Raw genomic sequence first — 23,702 nt, 5'->3', positions numbered from 1 at the left:
TATCTAAATGTCTCTGGATTGCACTCATAATTATTGCCTGGATGATATTCCCTACCACTGAAGTTAGACTTATCGGTCTGTAGTTACTACTCTTAGAATTGTCTTTATGTACTGGTGATACGTTGGCACTTCTCCAATCAAAAGAATCTCTGCCGAGTCCAAACATATCCTCACAATTCACCTCAACAGTTCAATACACTCTCTGGCCACCTCCCTTAAAATTACTGGGTATATGCCATCAACTCCGTGAGCCTTACTTGCCTTTAGGCTGGAAAGCCTTTCTAATAAACAGACATCTGTAATTTCGAAATCATTAATTTCATATGACTTAGCTCACTTGCATGGCCTGAATGGTCTTTCTTCTGTAAAGACCGATGCGAAATAGATATTCAATTCATCCCCATATCAGCTGGGTTATCTAAGACTTCCCCCACACAGTGCACAAGGGTCTGATCTGATTAGCTTTCTTCTTTGTATTCACATACATGAAAAATCATTGTCCCCATTTTTTTTGTCCTTTTAGAGAATGCTTTCTTATACGCATCTTTTGCCTTCTTAACCATATCTGTGGTACTACTACGTGTCAACTTGAAAATGTTGTAGGCTCCAGTAATTTTCATTGCTCTGTAACTATTCCATGCTATCTTTTTCTACTTTATTTGACCACCCATCTCTGCATTCATCCATTTCAGCTTCATCCTGCTTCTGCCATATTTTCTTAATGGTTAATTGCAGAAGCCACGCGTTCATGGCTTCTTCATTTTTTCCGGTTTTATTCAGAGGATGCCTCCTTTAGCTACACTCGGAGATTCCGAAGTACCCATATCTGAACACGGATCCTTTGATGTAATGCTTGCTTCACACGCCTCAGGTTCGATCCTGTGAGGATCTGACGGAATGATGATCTGTCAGACCATCGTTCGAAGTTTGCAGTTGCAAAAATTATTTCAGCTTCGGATTTATTCTTTAAGGCACGTACTCCTTTTCAATATGGCGCTTCCCCCAAATTAAATTGGATGTGCTCAGTCAGGATTCATCAACTTCAGTGTGGTCAAGTGATTAAGTTCTTTAAAAAAAGTTCTCCTTTCGCGTAGCGTAAACTTTATAATTCTATGAGAACGATATTTGTACGCGCTTTGCAATACGCGCAAAAACGACTCTGGAAGAATCGCGATTTTAAGTCAACTTCAAAATGTGCGTTAATTCGCGCGAAGCGCAGCAGTTAGTGGAGTTAAGCTTCGTGAAATGAGATACCCGGCAATTTTCTACATTAATGCACCCATCCCCGATTAAGAGTCTCGTAATTTTACGCAGTTTGCCGTGTTACCCACGAGGGGGAGGGCATGCATGAACTTACTCTGCAGTTTCCTTCGGTGGAAGCGTGGACTCCCCAGGAAGCTGTTCTTTATCGTGCTCAGTCTGGACTTCCAGTACGGCTGGTTGATGCTCGGAGAACCTGGAGGGGTGTTTAAGGGACTTTCGTCGGGGGTGCTTCTCGGGGTTGGCTTCGGGGAGCTGAGCGGGGACACGGCGGGACTGCCGACATGGAGCGTGTTGGTACTACCACCTTTCCGGTTCCTCCTGCAAGAAACGACAAGGTGAGCAAAAAACACCTCGTGCGAACTAAATAAACGAACATTAAAATGTGGATGCACAAAAAACAGACTTTAAAGACCCCTCTCGATCAAGGGATGAGAAGCGCTCAATTGGCGGACGGATATCACATTTGCGCGGCAATGTGTCAATGTGGTGCAACGCTCCCCCTAAGTTAAGATGCATTACAAACAAGGGCGCACAAATATAAGGAAGCTAGCAAAGCGCTACCTAGTAGCACTTCGCGGAACTATCCTCAAAATAACACGAATCAGTGTCTGCGAGTAACACGAACCTTACACGAAGCGCTGTCTTGCAAGATAAATACCGCAATTATCTTTTGAATTACAGTGTAAAGTTACATTGCATGGCATTATATTGCGAGTCCACAAAGTCCTGTTCCTATTTTAAAATATAATTATGTCACAACCAAAAAAATATAGAGCAATGCGCAAATGTGACAAATGTGACTATACGCAAATGTGACAATTATTGTGACAATGAAAAAGTGTTTTTATAAAGGATTATAAAACTCGAGAGTTCCCCCCCCCCCTTTCTTACAGGGTGCGACGCATTAAAATGGCGATGGCGCAAGAGAACGCTGAATGTAGTTTCGTATCGTTGTCGTTTGAAGAGTGAAAATCCGTAAAATTATCGTCCAACGAAATTATGCCGTCAATAAGGAGAGGAAACCAAGTATCAGGCGATGGGTTCAGAATTTTCGAGCAACAGGAAATGCGATTAACCTGCCTCGTAGTGGACGTCCATGCGTGTGACAAGAACCGTTGAAAATGTCCAAGTAGCAATCCCTCAAAAGTCGATTCGTCGCGCTTCGTTGCCAAAATCAACAATCGCTAAAGTTTTGCATAAGCGATTATGGCTTTATGCATACAAAGTGCCAATTTTCTAATTGTTGAGGCGAAGCAACTTTCCTCGGCGCTATGCATTTGCTTGTTCCATCCTGGCTTCAATTGATGAAGATAACAAATATCTAAAGGTGCTTTTCTCTGATGAAGCCACTTTCCACCTATCTTCCTCTGGGAGAGCAAAATTGATGTCACTACAGTAACGCCTGATATTGAAAGTAAACTGATCAACTGGACTGTTCAAGATTCATGGACAACGTCGGACCACAGAGTGATCACCTTCTCTCTTGTTCGCTCTGTGGAACGCACACCACCAAATCCTAGGGACATAGTAAGAAATAACACGAAAAAAGCAGATTGGCGCCGATTCCAAGAGGAACTGGCCATGTTTCTCCCGGAAGAGAGCCCCCTTCCTATTGCACTCTCACCTGAAGAATAAGTTACCAATGTAACAACTCCCATCAGGAGTGCCTGTGGTGCTTCCATCCCGCGTAGAAGAACATACAGGTACGCTGTCCCCTGGTGGAACGGAAATTTGAGAGATCTGAGAAGAAGAGTCCACCCAGTCAGGAACACATTTCAACGAGCCCGAATCTACCTTCCCCCAAGAAAGCAGATGGTTGATTGTTGGAACAAATTTCCATCTGTCGTTGTAGAAGTTGGCTGCTTAAATGAATTCAAGGCAGAACTAGACAAACATTTGGTGTTAATGGATGGGTGAAATGGGAAGGGATTTTTCTTTTTTTTTTTTTTTGGCTGCTCCTGTATAAGCTGGTTTTCTTGCATCATATGCCTCTACTATTGTTAATGCTAATGCTAAGAAAGGTAGCTGCAGCACGGGAGGCTTACCGTGTGATACGAAATGCACACTCCAAAGAAATAAGCAGACGCAAGAAGGAGTCATGGCAAAATCTAGTTGCCAAGGTGGGAAATGGTGACCAATGGAGTATTGTATTCCTGATCGTTACAGACTCCCCAGAAGTGAAGTCTTGGACACAACACTCAGGCCGGATGGGACATCGACATACTATTGGTCTGATTCTCTCAACAACATACTGGACAAAATCTATCCAATTGATGACTTAGAACCGACACTACAGCAACAAGAAATCATTGATAGAAATCGACCATACATATCAGATACTAGTGAACCACCCTTCACATCCGTGGAGATGAATTTGACCGTGGCCAAAACGAAGGAGGGTAAAACTCCGGGCTTGGACTTGAAGGTCGACATAGTAAAAACGTTTTCGCAGAACACTATTCGGTAACTCTTTTAAGTTTACTGAATTCTGTAACTGTCTTGCCTTGGTGAAGGAATTTTTCCTGCCTTCTCGAAAGTTGCAGCATTCAAGTTGATCCTAAAAAAAACGAAAAAACCACCACAAATCCCGACGTCTTACTAACCAATAGCCCTGCTTTCTGTTTTGACCAAACTCCAAGAACGACTTCTGCCCGTCCGTCTCACCAACTACTACACAGAGCAACAATTACCATCTCTGCATCAATTTGGATTTAAAATAGGCTGCAGTACAGAATATGCTATCCGCAGATTAATCTCCCTAGCTACCCAGACAGAATCTAAATACTCTTTAGCCATAATGATGGACTTTGCTGGGGCCTTCGATCAACTATGGTGCCCAGCGCCCTTCGAAGACTTCGGCAGGCCAAGAAGGCCAGCAGTCTTTATAGCAGTATAAAGTCCTACCTCAGCAATAGAGCTGTGCAGGTAACCATCAAATACCAAACAGTCACCAGGAACATACTGCGAGGCTGTCCCCAGGGCTCGATCCTATGGCCATTTCTTTGGCCCATTGTCTTGGATGAGTTCCTGGGGATGGATCTCGGTGAGCTCAAGCTCATGGCCTTTGCCGATGATTTCATTCTGGTTGTTCATTCTGACACAAGAGCCACATTGGAAGTACAGGCCAACTTTGCACTGGGAAAACTGCAAGATTGGGCCGCTATGCGCAAACTAACAATCTCCAGTGAAAAACAAAGTCAGTCCTTCTAAAACGAAATCTCCAAATCTGAAGGCAACCAGTGATGAAAATTAACAACACCCCGATCCATCTACACAGAAATCAAGTATCTGGGTCGGTATCTAGACACCAACTTATCCTTCCACCCCCCACTTAAAATACCTGTCACTAAAATATAAAAATACACTGCAATGATGAGGCGAAATAGTAGAGCGGTTTGGGGCCTAAAGAATAAAGCTCTATCATTAATATATAAAGTTGTATATGTCCCAATTTTGTGCTATGGAACCTCCATCTGATGTGAAAAGACAATCCTAGAAAGGAACAAGTGCAAGCTTGAATCCATTCAAAGATTTATGTTACTACTGGTTACCAGGGCCTGCTCTACTGTCAGCACCCTTGCATTACAAGTCATTGCACGTTGCCTACCTCTCCATCTGGAGGTTGTCAAGTGGGGTCTCTTCCAGCGACTGAAGAAGGGAATCCCAATGCAACCGTTGAATTTGCATTGGACCATGCAAAGGACCCTAAACGGGACAGAACACAAATTGCATACCACCTACAAAAACCTCTGGCAAGAAACATGAGATACGACGCCAAAAGGGAGACAATAACCAAAAGGTTTATTCCCTCAAATAAGTCGTACATACCCAAAACCTCTTCCACGGTACTCGCCTGGATTGCAAGTCACCTTCCTGATTACAGGCCATGGACCGTTTCAGCAAAAACTGACATGCACGGGAATAGAAAATAACCTATATTGTCACTGTGGTGAAGAGGAGTTCTCGGAACACTTTATGTATGAGTGTGTCGCTTACGAGAATGCCAGAATTCAGTTCCTCACAGAGATAAAAGGAAACCCCGCAATCAGAAATCTACCTTACTACAGGAAGAGGCCACATACCTAGCGTTAACACGCTATGCCCTGGCTGTGTTCACTTCTAGACGAGCTAGATTTTCGGCACTCAGGACAGAGCAGAACAACGCATCACCCCTAAGAGCCACTACTGGGGAAGGACAATGCAAGCACCCTGAGTGCAGGATTTCAAAGGCAAGTTGCCCTGCTAACCCTAAAGGGTAGTATTAATGGTGGCACTCGCCGAAGTGGGAGACACTCAGAGAGTGCAAGGCCAATGACGCTCACACAGGGGCACCTGTGTCTGTGACTTTCAATCCCTTCTCCATCCCATACTTTCGCCTAACTTTGAGTGGACTGCCTTTCCTATTGGTCCACTCCAACTACTGTCCCCGCCATTCCGACCTCTTCTTCTTCCGTATGCTCTCTACAACAGAGACTGTTTTTTTTTTTTGGTTTTTTTATGGCCTCTGTCAGGAAGCTCAGGCCAGCCAACGTATTATGTGCAGCCTGGCTCACCTCCTCGTGGTGGTGGTGGCGGGCAACGCAGTGTCCCACCAGGGGCCCAGCAGCCAACCAATCTGAGACTCAACAACAGAGCATAACACTACTCTGACACAAACCAGACCAACCTTTTCTGGATTTTACAGAGATTCTGTACTTCTTCACAAATGGCGCAGATGTGGGAAACCACAGGTTCCACACATCTGCGCCAGGTGGCGCCTTCCACAAAACACTATGCCACTATTTCCACCTATCTGGACGTGTGAATAGCCGCAACATTTGTACTACAGAACTTCGATGTAAACTGTTCGTGCAAGGATAACCGGGGCAATCAAAACCCTAGCCCGTTCATTGCAGGAAGTGGAATTTTGCCTTGATGTTCTTAAGGCCATTAAGGGTACACAAGTTGAGGTGTATTGAATGGCCAATTGAAGAACATAAGCGGCATAATAATTTGCATAAGACAGCATTGCTCTATGTCTTTTAAATTTTAAATTTTAATTTAAAATAAATTAAATTTTAAAACAGGAATTTATGGACACCATGTGAAATAACAGTTTCAAAATTCAAAGTAACAGACGGAGGACATATTATGCGCTAAAAATAAGAAAATATTTCTTATAAACGTGTCTCAAAAGTCTTCGAAACATTAAATATTCATTATAAAAAAAAAGAAACTGAAATAAACTACTAAAAGAAAGTTTATTTTATATGTTTTAACGTATAAAACAGTTGTTCAAAGCGCCGTTCAGTTCTTCATTTGTTCAGGACCAATAAGATTATTCTTAAGACCAAAAACACTGCAAAGGATGTTGATAATGAGAAATTGCAATTGTAAATGGGCTTTCTTCGGCCAGGTGGACTGTTTTCAGAATTAAGAATTGCGTACCGTGTAAAACAGCCCTCGTGGGTTGCACGGTTGGTATAATCGCCTTCCTCCAACCACTAGGTGTAAAAGACCTGACTTCGAATTCATCGATGACGCGAGGAATCTTTATAGCCTTTTTTTCACAACGTGACTAAGTTAGTCGGTCTAAAGCAAGCATAACGTGGTTTTTTCTCCCGTAAAATCGTTTTTTCGTCTAGCGAGCGGAAAATAGACTATAGAATGCACCAATTTACAGACATATATGGTGCAATATGGTGCGCCTGTTAATGCGCCTGCAACAAACAAACCTTGTAAAAACAGGCACGTTGGCACTGCGGTATATAACTCTGCCACACTGGCACAGTTATATACCACAGTGGAATCGTTCTTATCCATTTACTCGCAAATGGATAAGTACGATTCACATAGCATCACACCGTTTGTGTTTGTTTTTGTACTAATTTTAAAGACATTTTTCACCAGTCACATTTTTATAACATAAAACCGTTTTCTAATTTATGATTTAATATCGGGGGGGATAAAGAAATATATCTTTCTAGAAAAACTTCTTTCTTGTTTTCAGCTGTAGAATACACCTCTACATTTGTGAAGTGCCAATTTGAAACACCCCTGTAATACAGAACAGCGTCATTTGTTGACTGAGTAGTATCTGTCTTCCTACACTACTAGAATCAATGCTTCCTGCTGTGATATCCTCCTATGTGTGACATCCCTTGAGACCAATCTGACTTTAAATAAGTGAGCTGAACTGGAGCGAGACCATCTTCTCTCATCCTCCTTATACACCCATTGTTTGCTTTGGAGAAGGAGCGTTCACGAGGAAAAGTAACTCAGGCCAGATGATGTGCAAAATGCAGTCCTAAAGTGGCGTCAACATCAATTGAAAGACGATTCAAAACTGGATGTTGTTGAATAGAATTTTAAGAGCATCAGCGACTAAGGCCATATTGCTTCATATATATTGTCTGTAAATTGCGTGTGTTCTGAGGTCGATGTTCTGTTTTGCTGGACGAAAAACCCGAGTTTCCATGAGGAAAAACTATACTGTCCTCGACTGCGACCGACTAACTCAGCCACATTGTGAAAACGCCCGTAAAATACCTCACGTCGTCGACGGGACTCGAACTCAGGTCTTTTCCACTCGGTTTGGGGACGGAGATTCTATTAACTATGCTACACCCCCCCACACGAGGGCTCGAAACTGGAAGAAGAAAACTCCCAGAATGCCAGAATGAATTACACTTTCAGAATAATTCGTTCTGGCATTATGGAAGTTTTCTGATAATCATTTGCCCTGCAACAAGAACGGTCTCATTAAGAGCTACAGCATATATGCATAATGCGCCTACTGTGTTCACCATGTCCATCCGTCTGTTTTTCCGCAAGTAACAACTCTACTCTCCCACTGAACAGATTTTTACGAAATTTTATATTTGGTCAATGGAAATCAACAATTATTATTTCTTTGTCCGTCCGTCAGCATGTAATAACTCGACTCCAGTGAATGGATTTTCATTAAATTTTATATTTTGGCTTTTGAAAATGACTCGCGAAATCGTCCCAAATTCGTTAACGGATCGACAGAAGTCACGTAATTATTATTTCCTTTTTCATGCACATCACATACATATTTATTTCCATGTACTGGTTGCACGGATAAATGCGCAATGTGGCAGATGCGCAGAAATGAAGTAGTCTCGGTTCGCGCATGAAAGTTGTGACTTTTTGGTTGTCTTTGGTTAAAAATCTGTGAATTATTCCTATTTGCTAACGCGTCTAAAATGTAACGCATTGCGTACCTTATCTAACGAACTTTAACCGGCCTTGTTTTTATTCGCCGTCTGAGCAGCTTAAGTAATTACAGCGATTTCATGCAACAAAAATTAATCGTCTAATAATTCGCTACACTTTAAACATTTAAAATGTATCTTATTTTAAATTTTATATTCCACTTAGTGTTCGCTGTCGAAGTCTGTGGGTCCACATCTATTGAGAAGAAACCTTTGCGAAATATCTCCTAAAGTCCCGAACCCTAGCTGGAGTCCTTTTACTGTCTTAACTGCCGCCATCTTGGCAGGGAGCGTCAAAACCACTCGTTACCTGATGACTTCGTTCTTCACACTGGAAGAAACAGCTGAAATGCTCATCCCTTCATGTGCTTCCAGTTCAGAGGGATTCGACTATAATCATTCCCTGAACGCAGTAGACTCACAAACCATCCTCCCCTCTTCCCCGATGCTTTCTCGGTCTCGAGTCCGAAGTGTCGAATGCGGTGTTTGGTATGATCGCTATCTACTGTTTCCAGAAAATAAGAAAAAGTGGAAAAGAAGAAGAAGCAAAGAAGGAGCCTTACCCGTGCGTATTCCTTCGGGGAACGACGGGGGACCCATCACTGAGCAGCTCAAAATTAAACCTTCAAGAAAAGAAGAAACGAGTTTAGTAAAAGGGGAAAGGGAAGGATAAAAGGAAAGGGAAAAAAAGTCATGTTAATCAAGAGGATCAAATGTTTGCTCTGGAAAGATGCGCGGAAAGTTGGTGTGTTCTGTGGCGTCAATCTCAATTAGCGCCAAGGCAACTCTCACAGTGAAGAGTGACTGGAGTCTGTAAGTTATATGGACTGCCGCAGGGGAACTCAAATAGGTTATCCGAGGATTCTAACCTTTTTTTCTTACTATACCTACCATTGTTAACGTTCCTCCAAATGGAAATCCTGCTCAGAGGCATTAGCTCATTATGGAACGCGCCTCCAGGTTTCTCCCTCGCGAAGTAGCAAAAACCGAAGAGATGTTTGATATTTGTCAGCTCTAGCGGTTAACACCGTCCTTGCAATCCTTGTAGAAGAAGTTCGAACTGGAATCCCAGCTTTACGGGAGGAATTTTTACGGAGTTTTAGGATGGCCGAGTTAGTGGACACCAAAGTTGGGCTGCGGGGTTTCATATTCTGAAACCGAGCTTACCTTCAAACAGGCAAACCGATTAAAGAATACACACTGTTACAGACTGAACAGAGTAAACCCTCACAACCTAAGTTGCTTTGGCGCTTAATGTCCACCATTCACCTAAGAATACGTCTGGAATTTTCCATGTATAAAGTGACCCGCCAACTGCCATCCAACGTCACTATTTCGATTTCTTCAGCCAGTCATCACCTACGGATCTGAAATCTGGACGTCGGCAACAAAAACCATTGCATCTGATGAGTACTGGCTTCTTCGGTGGGTCCTCTTCAAGCATAAACTTCCACCCCTCACAGACAATTCAGAAATGACCAAACTTCTTAATTACAGAAAAGTCTCGAAACGGATATTCACCCTCCGCTTGCTTGTGTCAATTAAAATGATAGCGGGTGAAGTCAAAATGCAAAGTTTCTGGCAGATGTGCAATTGGGGAATCCCCCGAAATCCTTAAGAACCCTCCCCTCTCTGCAGTCTGTGGCGTGCAGGCTCAAGATAGGCGATAGATTCCAGCCCATGGAGGTGCTCCATGTCCAAGAGATGGATGTGGACTACAAAAAGTACATAGAGGAGATATCGTACAGAAGACGCATCATGAGGGAACAGCTTTCGTCTTCAGCTGAGTGACTGCCATCATTCTTTTATCTCCCTGTGTGAAGTATGAAAAAAAAAATGTAATTTTTCCTGTTTTGCTTAATTTTTATGTTAAACCCCTAGCTTTGTTATGGGCATTGCATCAGGCATCCATCTAAAACTAGTCACTGATTCCAATAAAGTTATTATACACTGATTGCAATAAAGTTGTTATGCAAATCGAAGCAACTGCAGGTGAACTAAGGCACGTGCTCGGGTCGGGACACGGCATAAAAACACCTGACACTGAACTCCATTAATCAGTGTTACTCTTGTTTTTCAGATGGGAAAGGCAGCGGACTGAAGCGAATTTGACAAAGGCCAAATTGTAATGGCCAGACGACTGGGTCAGAGAATATCCGAAACGGCACGGCTGGTGGGATGCTCATGGTCAGTCGTGGTTAGTACCAACCGAAAGTGGTCCGATAAGGGAAAGCACACGAACCGCCGGCGAAGTGTTGGACGACCACGGCTCATCGATGCTCGAGGTGAGCGAAGGTTCTCCCGGATGGTACGTGGCAACAGAAGGGCGACTGTGGCGCAACTCGCCAGTAATTGGTATGGGAGTAATGTGCCACAACACACAGTACATCGAACCCTGCTGAAAATGGGGCTACGTAGCCGCAGGCCGCTCCTAGTGCCCATGCTAACCACGGTTCACCGGCAACAGCGCCTACAATGGGCACGCGATGGAAACTGGACCTTGAGTGATTGGAAGAAGGTCGTCTGGCCCGATGAATCACGTTTCCTGTTGCACCATGTGCATGGGCTTGTACGTGTGCGTCGTTTACCTGGGGAAGTGATGGCGCCTGGATGCACCGTGGGGCGAAAACAAGCCAGTGTCATGTTTTGGGCGATGTTCTGCTGGGATACCCTGGGTCTAGTCATTCATGTGCTGGGTACTCTGACGTCTACGACCTATCTAGTCACAGGACATGGGGCCCCCAATGAGAAATAGTTTCAATTTAGGCTTGCAAAATCAGACCGTTGTTTCTGTGGAGCGAAGTAGAATTGGTCCCACATACTCTACGACTGTGTAATGTATGATGAATCCAGAGAAAAGCTGAGGAATAACGTCCAGGGATTCTCCTCAGCTGCAGTGGAACATCTAGTTCAAACACCAAGTGATCTTGCAGCACTCCAGGCCTTTGCAAAAGAAGTTTTTGCTCGAAGGAAGAGGCTTATTCTGGGGGCGAACCCGGTGCTGTCCCAGATCAATCAAGTCTGAAGGTAAAATTGGACAATAAGATTAGTTTTACCAAGACGATCTGGACAATACTTAGAGTTTAAGTCTGTTTTCGATGTTAGAGTTATTGATAACCATTGTGGTTAGGCGGCTTTGAACTAATGTTCGGGATGCCGCCTTTATTTTTAATAAATAAGAAAAACCTAAACATCATTGCTGACCAGGAACACCCTTTCATGGCAACGGTCTTCTCCTCTGGCGGTGCCGTCTTTCAGTAGGATAATGCACCATGCCACACCGCCCGGATTATTCGAGACTGGTTCGCGGAACATGAGGAAGATTCCAAGTATTGCCCTGGCCTCCAAATTCTCCAGACATCAATCCCATCGAGCATCTGTGGTTTGTGTTGGAACAGCAACTCCGATCTGTGGCGTCTCAACCACGGACCATACAGAAGTTAAAGGATCTGCTGGTTATGTGTTGGTACCACAAGACACATTTAGAAATTTTGAAGCGTCCATGCCTCTTCCGGGTACGAGCTCTTTTGGCTGCAGGTGGAGGACCAACATCATATTAGGTAGGTGGTCATAATGTTTTGGCTGGCTCATCGGTGTATATATATAATTTCTAGAGAAGATCTCGTCAATTCGATTAACTCCTTGCCTAACAAATCTTACGATCGGCCCCGACGGGTTCCCAATTTTTAGTTAAAAATATGCAGCGCCTATATTTTTAATGTGTTGTTGCACAAATTCCGATACATCCTGAAAGATGGCCCTCTCCCAGGAGATGGAATCACTACTATGCGAGGCCGGTGCCAAAAAAGAAGAATCCTAAAAACCCTTTAGACTTTCGGCCCATATCGATCAGTTGCTCTATGTTAAAGCTGTTTCAAAAAGCAATCCCCCCTGCATTAACCCAACGGTGCTTTGCGCGCAGGCCTCTCTACCTCCATACCGTAGTACGAAGATCCATTATTACTATGCTCTGCTATACATCCACTATTATTACGCTCTATTTCTCAGCCCTGTCACTTCCGTCCGATTTCTTCTGCATCAAGCCTATTAAAGCTCTTTGAGAAATCTCTTCTGAAAACGTTAACCGCCCAAATAATGCCACATCAGCCACCGCAGATCCACTATGCCACCCGGTCAAGATCCACCTCTACAAATCTATTACCGCCACTACCAAGATCCTCGAGGAATTTGAGCACGGTTCGGAAACCACCGTTACATATATCGAAGTCCATGCAGCATTTGATTTCGTATCCGTTCACGCGTTGGCTACTTCAAAGTTCAAGGCTACTACGTGAGTATTACCTCATTGGTGGAGACGTGCTCTGGTTTATTCAGACAATGCTTGAGAACAGAACTATTATTGTTCGCGATGCCAATCGACGCTACATCAGAACTATTACAACTGACGTCAAACAAGGTGGGGTCCTCTCTGGTATCTTGTTCTCAGCTGTTCTTCTGCCTTTTGTGACTGGCCGAACTCATATTATCACCTTCGCTGATATAAAGCTGCTTACTGCTATCAAACCTGGAAACACTGCTGACTACACAAATGCCTTAATTCTACAAATAATCCAGAACCTCGGCCTTCCTCTCCGGTTTTGGCCTTCACATCCATCCTGAGAAGTCGAAACAGTTAACTTTCTGGCTCAAACGGAACCCAACAATGGTGCAACCCAATCTAAGAGGATGCCCAATTTCTACTGTTCAGCAACATCTGTGCGTTATTTTTGACCAGAAGCTCTCCTTTTTACCACACATAGACCGCCTGCAAATAAAGTTCCGTCGACTCCAGAACTTGCTTAAGATGGATGATTAAGCAACAACTTACGCATGTCCATGACCAGGCCGTTGGGTGCAGATATATTAAGACATGTGTCTATCCGGTCATACTTTATGGCGCAGAAGTCTGGACCTCAACTGCCACAACGCATCTGAGACGAATTTTCGCGGGCGAATTTTGGCTACTGAAGCCATATGGAAATTTCGGCTTCCTGCACCAAGGACCACTCAGATGGTGGAAGCTCCAAACATCAGACGTCTTCCTGCATTATCCATGAGAGAAGACTCGTCTTTGCTGTTAAAATGATAGTTGGCATCACTTCGGAACCCGACTTCTGGCCAACTGCGGATGGAGAATCCCAGTACAAAGCCTTCGGGCCAATCCAGTCCTTCAGGCCACCACAAACCGGTTAAAATTATCCGATTGGTTTTTACCCATGCAAATGCTGCAGTTCATGCACGCACTCCTTGGTTGGCGACCTCTACAAGTTCGCATTGGATAAAAAATATAGGCAGAACTTACTCCATCGATTTCCTTCCAGGAGCGCCACAGGACATTAGAACCTTTCCCGAGGACGTGTCCATCACTTCAGTTCTTACTTTCTCCGCCTGCTCAGATGACTCCAGCACTGTAAAAGAACTGCTTCCTTGAGAATAATCTAACTTGATAACATGCTCTTGAATAAATTTCATATGTAAATTTATCATTTTTTTCATTTTTGATCCTACACTTTTAAAATTAGTAATAATATTGTTTTTTCTTTTTCCTGCCAATACTCTGGAGCTCTTTGGAGACTTCAAAATAAACTCCGGCAGGTACTTTGACAGAACTTACAGGAAGCTCATTGCAGCGGATGTGTTTACTAAACTTCAAATATGATGAGGAACGCAATTCAGGAATGATGAGTTTGTCGTCGTTTGGTTTTTAGGAGTATTAGCAACTGAGGCCATATTGCTCCGGGGATATGCGGTGGTCATTCCCCGACCTTTCCGCATCTTCCGCATTTGGTAGTCACGGGCTCGAACCCCGGTCTAATCAAGAAGCGTAATGATAAATACTCATAGCAAACGACTTCAAGTGGCCATGAACTCATAAAAATCTCCACCGAACGCTTTAATAGGGCTTAAAAGACTCCTTTTTGGTCAACAGAATGACTATTAGATTCAATTCGTAGTGTAAATGACTACGGAATTTTGTAATTTTTTTATGTATGAATTGATTTCTGTCTCTATTAATTCAATTTTCCTCTTTATTTATTTATTTTATGATATTTATTCTCTAATACGTGTTGTTAGATGTGCGTATGAGCAACCTTCCAAGATAATTTATGTACAGGCATGTTTGGTAAATAAACTGATAATAATAATAACTGCAGAGGGGCCGCTCCCTCACCACACAGAACGGGACCAGCAGAGCTCGTGTGGTAGGATGCAGTTCCGAGAAGTTCGAGTGCCCCCTGATATTTCTTGGTGTTCCGCAGAGTTTTCTACTCTTCCGAAAACTGTGGATTTCGATATTGTGTGGATTAGAAATACGCATGCGCAAGTGAGATAAGGAAGCGGACAGTTTTATACTATCACAAAAGAACGCCACCATCTTGCTCTGAAGGTAACCAAGAAGAATTCCGAATTCTTAATTTTAATATTCAGATGATCAGTGTTTTCCACCTGGTTCAGTCACTCAATCGTCCCCCCTCTCTGTTGATTAGAACTCCTTCAGAGAAGCAGTGGATTCGAACAGTTCCGGGAAGACACTGCTACATCACAAAAAAATATAAAATGTTTTACCCTCTGAACAAGTGCAAAATTTCCCATCGGTGTGGTGGACTGTTCTTGTTTACGTGGAAACTCTTGGGTGTGAAAGTTATGGCTGAAAATGGGCAGACCACCGATATTCAATAATATTTGGTAACAACAAGTGCCACGAGCAGAAATAACACGGTGCGGGCAACTCTACCACGATGTACTGAAGCGCTTACCTGGTTGCCGACCTTCCGTTCACTTGGCACGTGTCCACCCTCTTCCTAGGAGGATCGGCTGCAAAGAAAAAAGAAAAAAATTACTATCCGCTACCTGAAAAGAATGCTATAACTAACAGCGTGGCCCTGACTGAATGAAATAGAGATAATGATAATAAGAATAAATAAGTATATTATAATTAACTTAAGTTAGTGCATCCCGATTCCGCACGCAGATGACCAGAGGAACCTTACAATAAACTGTGTACCCAGATGAGCAAAGCAGAAATGTAAAGGTAAAAAGGTGTGATAAAACAAGTTCAACTGAAAATGAAATTTGAAACGAATTTGGAACATCCAGCGTACTCTCGCACACCCACATGACACTTTCAAGTTTAGAAATAAAAAAAAAAAAGACATCTTTCGGAAGAGATTCCTAGCATCGCATCCCTGTCTGGCTTAAAACCCAATTCTTCCAGGTTGCATTCCACACCAGTTCTCAGCCTCTTCTTAGAGGATATTTGAATAAACTTTTGCTGGCACACTGTAAGGAACTAAATTCCTTTGTAATTTCCTCTCTAATTGCAGAATTCATTCCAATCATTCCAGGTTTGATATATTCCCGAGTGACCTTTTCTGTTCTACAACAAAACCAGTGTCCAACCACCCCACTTCAATCTTTCCCCGGAAATAACGCCTTCAGCACTATTCCTTCGACAAATGAAAGCATTTAGTACTCTAAAAAGGTAAAATCCTTTTTTGAAATTTCATAAAATCAAATTTACGTGTTTTTTTTCTTCTTTTATCAAACTAACGACTCTGATTGCTCATCGTTGTATTTACAGGAATTCACACTATATGATTGGTAATCAAAGTATGATCTGTGATTCGTGCCGACCCGTCTAAAGAGAGATGTAATCTGGATGAAGCAAACCTGTTCCTAAGGTCCTGACCTCATCCCAATAACTTTCTGGAAGGTGACCGACAAATAATTTCTGCACGGCATCTCTTTGATCTCTCCCTTTCCGAAAGGAGAAGCTGAAGAGCTCTTTTACCCAAATAACTCTGAGCAAATAAATATAATGTCAATCGCCAATTCAGCCTGCGACCACGGACTTTTGTCGCTCCAAACAGCCTTACGGGAATATTTCACACCACAGTTCATGGACACCTTTGTTCATATCTGAAATAAGAAACTCAACTGGTAGGCAGCTTCCAATGAGACAATCCTCGAAATGTCATTTCATTTCTTTCCCTTTCCTATATTTTTTATTTTTACGGAAAATTAGAAGCAAGTTATAGTGCGCATAATTTTCCATCAATTCAGAAGTGTAGTCTGAAAAATGGCCTTGTGTACTATGTTCGAAGTAACGGAGGATTTAAACCCGGAAACATTCCTCTTTGGAATTCTTCCAGGTTCAAGAATCATAGAAAATCCATTCTCCCCTCAAAGCATCGGTTCTTTCAATTCTGAAGTATGCCTCAACTGTGAAACCCATCTAGGAAAGTACGAGTGCATTTCGATACATTGTGAGCTGCGCGGTTCTCTGTGTGTGCGCGCGTGTGTTTACTTCAAATCTAAATCTGTATACTGCGTGCATCAGAACTGTATGATGTCAACTTTCCATTAAAAGATCTCCAGTGAGTTATGATTTACCTGACATTTCGGACAAGGTGGACGCTTCTCCATGAAGTGACATCCTGAAATTATGAACGGATTCACCTCTGCTGCCAACAAGTTGAGCACAAAGCTTGTTGATACGCCCTCAAAGGACAGCCAAAAACATTGACAAAACTACAGCTGTGATCAGAGGGTCAAGTGAGGTCGACTCTCTTTAGTAAAATCCAAATGGACAATCATCTTCATTTCTAAGTAACGAGGCTGTTTTGCAAAACTTTGATTTCCAAAATGAAAAGATGCCGGTTTCCAAATCTTGGTTTTCAAAATCAAAAGAAACGTTTCTGTTGATAAACAATAAATAGTTGTTCTTTTAGTGGCATGGCGTACAATAAATCAAAATGGAACATTGTGAAAAATCTATGCATTTGAAGTAGGGTGGAGAGAGAGCTGTTTAATTTCTTGTTGTATAGAAAGTTTTCAGAAATTTCATGGTACTTCCTGAAACTACTTATTCAGTGAATAATTCTGTAGCCATTATAAGGAGCAGTAAATCGATTTAATCAGTGAAGAAGGGCAGCAATTCAGTCGCTGAAGTCATAGAAGAAGTGGTACCACGAAAAGTCTTAAAATTATTTGTATTCCTTCTAAGTCCTAGATATTAAAGACAGGTTTCATTCTCTGCAGGTGGACGTGCTTTTTTCTTTTTTCGCTACTCTCCCGTGCACTGCATTTTAACACAGGGAAAATGCAGACGCAGTATTTGTAAGCGAAGCAGGAAACTGAGAAAGACACCCAATTTTACTTCAAGCGCTATATTATAAAATACTCTCATTATTGCAGACGCTGAGGACCAGACACTAAAGATTTGGTAAACATTTATCCCTGAATAATGTACAGAACTTTCGATCGAATTTCATTCCCCACTGAGGAATGAACTGAGCCAAAAGGGGGAATTCATTTAAAAACATTTAGCACAATCAAGGTACCTGCAGTCGGTACTTCTCGATTTTGTAAAGCCCTTTTCCCCCGTATGCGATTTCTTGTGACCTATTTGTTTGCGCATTTCACTATCTTTTTAATTAAAGAAATATCGCTTTATTTGATATTTATTCGCAGGAGAGAGCTCTTCTTACCTGACTCGGAGCGGTTCCTCAGAACGACGTCACTCTCGTCTTCGTAACAAGGTTTTCTCCGTTTCCTGTCCAGGAGCAAGAAGTAAACAACCTTCTCCGTGTTGTGGCTGCAACAGAAATCGCATTAAGTCCTCATTAAACATTTATTTAAAAACCACCCACATCTGCATATCAGAAAGCAGTTTGCGTCAACTACTTTATTTGGGGGGCGCAATTTCAGTTCGGATTACGAATAAGTGCGTCGACTCGACTATACGTTAACTTTTTCCTCTCAGTGTATTCACTTTATGCCGAGTAAGTTCTCCGCTGTTTACACTTTCGTGTAAGCAGTGGACAACAAAGTTTTATTTCATTACCAGTTAAGGCGCACTGCAGTAAATTGCATTTATTGTGAGGAAAGCGTACGCGGAAGTTTACTCTAAAATTTGAATTACAATTAAGCGTCTCTCCACCTAAATACATCGCAAAATCTTTCGTTTATTACTTCTAAGTAAATAAATATGATGTTTATTGTAAGAGGTCATATGAATCCAAGTCTCCGCACAATGCGATTAAGTTTCGACCCGCTTTCGGATTCGTTTTCAAGTCTGCGAGGAATGAAATAATTTTCCAGCAATTTAATATACAAGCTGGACGTCAAGTTCCACGCGCTTTTCAAAAGCTTAATAATGAAGTGGTGGTCTTCCGAAACCACCTTTTCAGCGACCTGATTAGTGTGCAAGCAAGGCACTGCCCCATTCTGTTGGAAGTGCTTTACCACGAGTTACCTCGGCAGTGCACTATTCTAGATAAAAATAGCGTGACTCTTGAATAATCAGAAAAATTTACTTTTCCATTCGAGGCGATACTTTTTACTTTGGGTAGTGCAATGCCGAGGCAACTCATAGCGAAGTGCTTCCACAATAAGAGATCGATAGTAGCAAACCTCGTTTGCTTACTGCTCCGTACAGAATGAGGCTGCGCTCGACAGCAATGCTTCGTAGCGCCTCCTCTTTCGCTCTACATTTCTTCTTCTTCTTCTTCAGTTACCCGATTAGTTAACGAATTGTGATCCTTACCTCTGGCTTAGCAGCTCTGCAATCAGCTTCTCCTTGTCCTTGAAGCAGCCCAATGACGTCATGTTTGAAAGAACATCCGGATCGATGTCGTCGTCAGCAGGAATGACGTGGGTCTGCAAGAAGTAAAGGCGGACAAAATAAAATGTCAAATCTACCAGCGTGTACATTTGTACTAGATGGCGGCATTGGAATGAGGACATTATCCGTTTGTGTTACCACTCATACGAGAAAGAAAACTAAATACGTGAGACAAATGGAAATATGAAATCGCCACGAAACTGTTATGCGCCCCCTTTCCATTCCTTTCGATCTCGTGCGCGTAAACATTTTTCTGTTTATTTTCTTAACATTTCTTTTAACGTATTCATCGAGCGTGGCTTTCTACTTGTAACCCATTGTACACCTACCTCAGCCTGTAAATACCACACCCTCCTCGCGTATAACAGTCCAGGGATGGTCCGCATTTCGTCGATGAATAAACAGACAATAATAATTGTAAATTAAAAAAAAACTTTGCTAACTGAGAATACTGCTCGATTGGACTCTAAAGAGCCTTCCAGGTTCCAAGAAAAAATAAAATTCTTCCAGGCCCCGTAAAAGATAAAACTGACTACTTTAGCAGCAATGCATCGAAGCTATTTAGTGATCCAATAACGTGCGATTTCCACATCCACATTTTGAAGGACATCTCAAGGAGGCCCCTGAAAAAACATTTACTTTATCGTGATCCATAAATTTCAGAGAAAAAGCGATTCTTCATAAAAGAGGCGTATTCATTTTCCGCACAGCGTAAGGTCCAAATATTGTTGCTTTATTTTTAATGATGGCATCATCCGATCCCATTAAACATTAGAATTAATTTTTAATGGGCTTATTCAAATCCCATTAATCATTTAAAAAGTAAAGGGATCATCCGACGATCTACGTCTTACGCTGTCAAGCATTGATTCCCTGAGGAACATGTTTCCAGCCAATTGTCTTCGGATCTTCAATAAATTTAGGATCCACCCTGATGGGTTCTGTGAAGACAAGCCCTACAGGAAGGAAATCCTCAAGAACTGTTACCAGATTATGAACCTATAATACTCACCTCCTCCTGGACAGACCTTTTTTTTTTTTTTTTTTTTTTAACTTGCCTCTTTGTATATGACAAAGACTTTCTGTCTTCATGTAATCATGTATATTACTGTATATTTTGTACATTATTGTTTATTTAATCCTGTAAAAGTCTCGGGTCGAGCACGAATGTACCCTTGTTTGTTGTACATTGTGTTCCTCGCACCTTAGTCTGTATTCACACCCTTTTGGCACAGAGCCGTCCCGGGGTGACTCAAGGTTTCTTGGGAAATAAACTGATTTTAATAATAATCAGGAAGATGGATTCAGAAAGTTCGAGGGCTGAACGTTTGGGAAATGGTGAATCACGCCGGGTATTCGGATAGATCTCATTCAAAGTACTGTAATCTCCATGGCAATACATACATCGATTCAAGTTTGTTTCTGCAACTCCTGAAAGCATGGTTTCTTTTTTGAACTGCTAATAGTTGTTCGAACCCCCAGGGCTCAATCTCGCGTCTACTTATGTGAAATATTGTTCTTCAAGGTTAGCTCCCCTTCATTTACAAAAACAAAAATCATTGCATACGCAGACAATCTTACTATACTATTTCGACGCGATTGAAGGCGTGGTTTGGAGACTCGCAAATCTCTTATTAATGATGGACCATTAAAAATAAAAAAACTAACCATTAGTCCTCCCAAACTAAAACAATTATATTAAAACTGAACTGGATCTCAACAAACCTCCCCAGGTCAAAATAAATGGACAACAACTTCCACTAGTAATAGAAGCACAACAGCTCGGAGTTACAATTGATTATAAACTTAACTTCTATTCTCATCTCTCTAGGAAAGTTAGGAAATTTACGGCAGCTATATCTCTAGGATCTCCACAGCTGCTCCTCAGGTGATTGCTGGAACCATAACTCTTGATCTCTTCCTGGATTTTCGAGGCTTATGTTATCGAATACGAGAGAAGATTCCTACAGATTATATGGGTATTACAAGAGATATACATCGGGATTTTAAAATAGAGTAGATGTTCGAACGAGCTTGTCAATATATGGCAAACAAGGTGGGACACATCAACAACTGGTTTAGTAACTAGGAAATTCACTCCAGAGGTCTCTTTCATGATAGACAGAAGGCGTAAATTGTGGTTCTCTATGAGTATGAACACCTCTTATATCATTACTGGCCACGGTTCACTGAATGGGGTCTTTTTTAAGGAAAACCCTCCAATATACTATCAAGTTGTTTTCCTCCCTATGGTTACCTATGCTGCTGGGTCATGGTTCCATAGGGCTGTGATTATTAGATTTCAACAATCCAAACTTTTATGAATTCAGAGAACAATGCTTTTGGCGGTTTTACGGGTTTGGCGCACTGTATCCATAGCTGCTCTTTAGGTGATTGCTGGAACCATACCTCGATCTCTTCCTGGTTTTTTGAGGCTTATGTTTCCGAATACGAAAGCAGATTCTTACAGAATATATGGGAATTGAAATAAATATACACCGGGATGTTAAAATAAAGAGGAGTAGGTGTTGGAAAGAGCTTGTCAAAATATTGCAAACAAGATGGGACACATCAATAACAAGTGGTTTAGTAACTAAGAATTTAATTCCACAGGTCTCTTTCATGATGGATAAAACTGCAGCCATTAGTCATTATCAGCCCACTGCAGGATGGAAGCCTCCTGAACAATCCATGCTGAGGGGAAATGGACCATAATCTGCCATGCTGGTCCAGTGCAGGTTCGCAGATCGACTGTATTTAGCAGTCAGGGGCTTGAACCCCGGTCTACTCAAAGAGCGTGGGCCACTGCATTCCCGCTCCTGATCACTCGGCTACGGAGGCCTCTTCATGATGGATAGAAGGCGTTAATTTTGGTTTTCTTTGAGTATGAACCCCTCTTATATTATCACTGGCGACGATTCACTGAAAGACAAACTACACAAATTTGGACTACACCGCACACTTTTTTGTTTTTGTAGGGAAGCTGAGACCTGGAGTCACCTTCTGTCTGAACGTGCTTTTATGAAGAGATAATGTCTGAACTTGAAACTCAAATTGGAATAATTTCTCCTGGTCAACAGCCTGTGTTGACAGAATACTCGCAAAATTCAATGTGTACATAAATGAAGTCTTTAATAAACGGAAGCTTTTAATCATAATTACAGAAACAAGCAGGACTAGTCCTTTGAAGGACAGTACTTCGGATGTATATTAAACAGTGTTGAAATTAGAGAAAGGGAAAACAATACGTTCTGGGTAGTGTAGGCGAAATATGGAACAACTTGCAAACTAGTCACAGGTTATAAATAACAAACGTCTTTAATACAACGCGTCATTTATCACAGCTTCAGTTTAAAACAGGCTGCCCTCTGCGGTCTACTTAAATGAAGAACATTCCATGTTTCAGAAACGATAGTGACGAGCTAAAACCTGTACGCAAATTTTTGGCATTTATCCACAGTATGCTAATTGGTTCTTTTCTAAGAACTAATTTTTCGTGATTTACCTGTTTGTTGGGGTGATTTATGGCAAATTATTGTAACTATTATTGGTGGCCTATTGTAACCAATGAGCTCCATAACTCTTGATCTCGATTGGACTCTAAACAAATTGCTGAGCAGATGTTGAATAATTGTGGTATAGTGAGAGAATAGCAGTTGGCTATGGTGTACAGATCAATGGAGTATTATTGAAGACGCGTAAAATAACAATAGTGTACTACTGTTTTTTTTCTCTTCTTTTTTACTGATTTAAATACGTGCTCTACTGGGACTGGCCCACCTTCTCGTGGTGTGGAATTATTTCTCCAAGTTGGTAGCCAAGTGGCCAGAACAACACAAAACACAATTCACGCAAACCCACACTGTTTGTAAAAACGGAGTTATTTTTTTCACATTTAATATCAACTTGTTTGTTTGTTTATATAATGTAAATAATTAAATGTATTACGGATCGCCCTCCTGGCTGAATGGCCGTGTAAGGGGTATAGACCATATTTATTGGGTCAATAAACTGATTTAATAAATAAATATGAACATATCTGGCCCTTTTGCAGCTGTATTGTTCTCCGCACAGAAACGAGGCGGATTTGAATTGACGTCACAGGAACCGCCCTTTAAAATGACACATGCTCACATTTCAGACGAATGTATTCGTAATGTTTCTTCCTTTGAACTGAAATTCAGAACAAAAAATTATGGTAAATGTAGTCCTCCACACAACTTATTACGATTAAAGGTAAACACAATCTTTATCCCGCTAAATACACTGACTTCATTAAGTCAGTCAACTACTTTTATCTGAGAAAATTACATTCTTTATATTTCAATTATTTCTCATTTACTGTGATTTAATTACTATTCTTCTTCTTCTTTTTCTTTATGAGAAACTTGAAACACATCCTGCTTCTTCTCCGAAAGCTGCTGCGGGTTGCTCTTGCACTTTTCCCCAAATTGAAACAAAAGTTGGTACAAATTCGGAGCTCACTAAAATCAGAAGTAAATGCGGAGAAATGCAAAAAACCCTTCTATTCAACGCGCACTAATTCTGCCATTTTCAAATATCTCAGAATGAAGGCCTCTCCAGCAACTTTCCAG

General features: G+C 41.8%; 1 protein-coding gene across 2 annotated transcripts in view; it reads right to left on the bottom strand.

Moving 5' to 3' along the window:
• The window catches only part of LOC150080023 (serine/threonine-protein kinase BRSK2-like), a 364,636-nt gene that overhangs the window by 67,623 nt on the left and 273,311 nt on the right, over positions 1–23,702 (bottom strand). The window contains exons 10-14 of one of the 2 annotated variants that reach the window (XM_090383817.1): positions 19,030–19,142; positions 17,972–18,078; positions 15,239–15,296; positions 9,044–9,103; positions 1,358–1,581 (exon numbers count right to left, since the gene is read on the bottom strand). In XM_090383817.1, the coding sequence (XP_090239943.1) occupies positions 1,358–1,581; positions 9,044–9,103; positions 15,239–15,296; positions 17,972–18,078; positions 19,030–19,142 (562 nt within the window). The remainder of the gene's footprint in view (positions 1–1,357; positions 1,582–9,043; positions 9,104–15,238; positions 15,297–17,971; positions 18,079–19,029; positions 19,143–23,702) is intronic. The other variant, XM_090383818.1, reaches the window with a different exon arrangement.

The sequence above is a fragment of the Mastigoproctus giganteus genome, chromosome 10 (assembly GCF_048544385.1).
Source record: "Mastigoproctus giganteus isolate SK-2022 chromosome 10, ASM4854438v1, whole genome shotgun sequence".
NCBI lineage: Eukaryota > Metazoa > Arthropoda > Arachnida > Uropygi > Thelyphonidae > Mastigoproctus > Mastigoproctus giganteus.
This window is presented reverse-complemented; position numbering and strand designations above follow the sequence as displayed.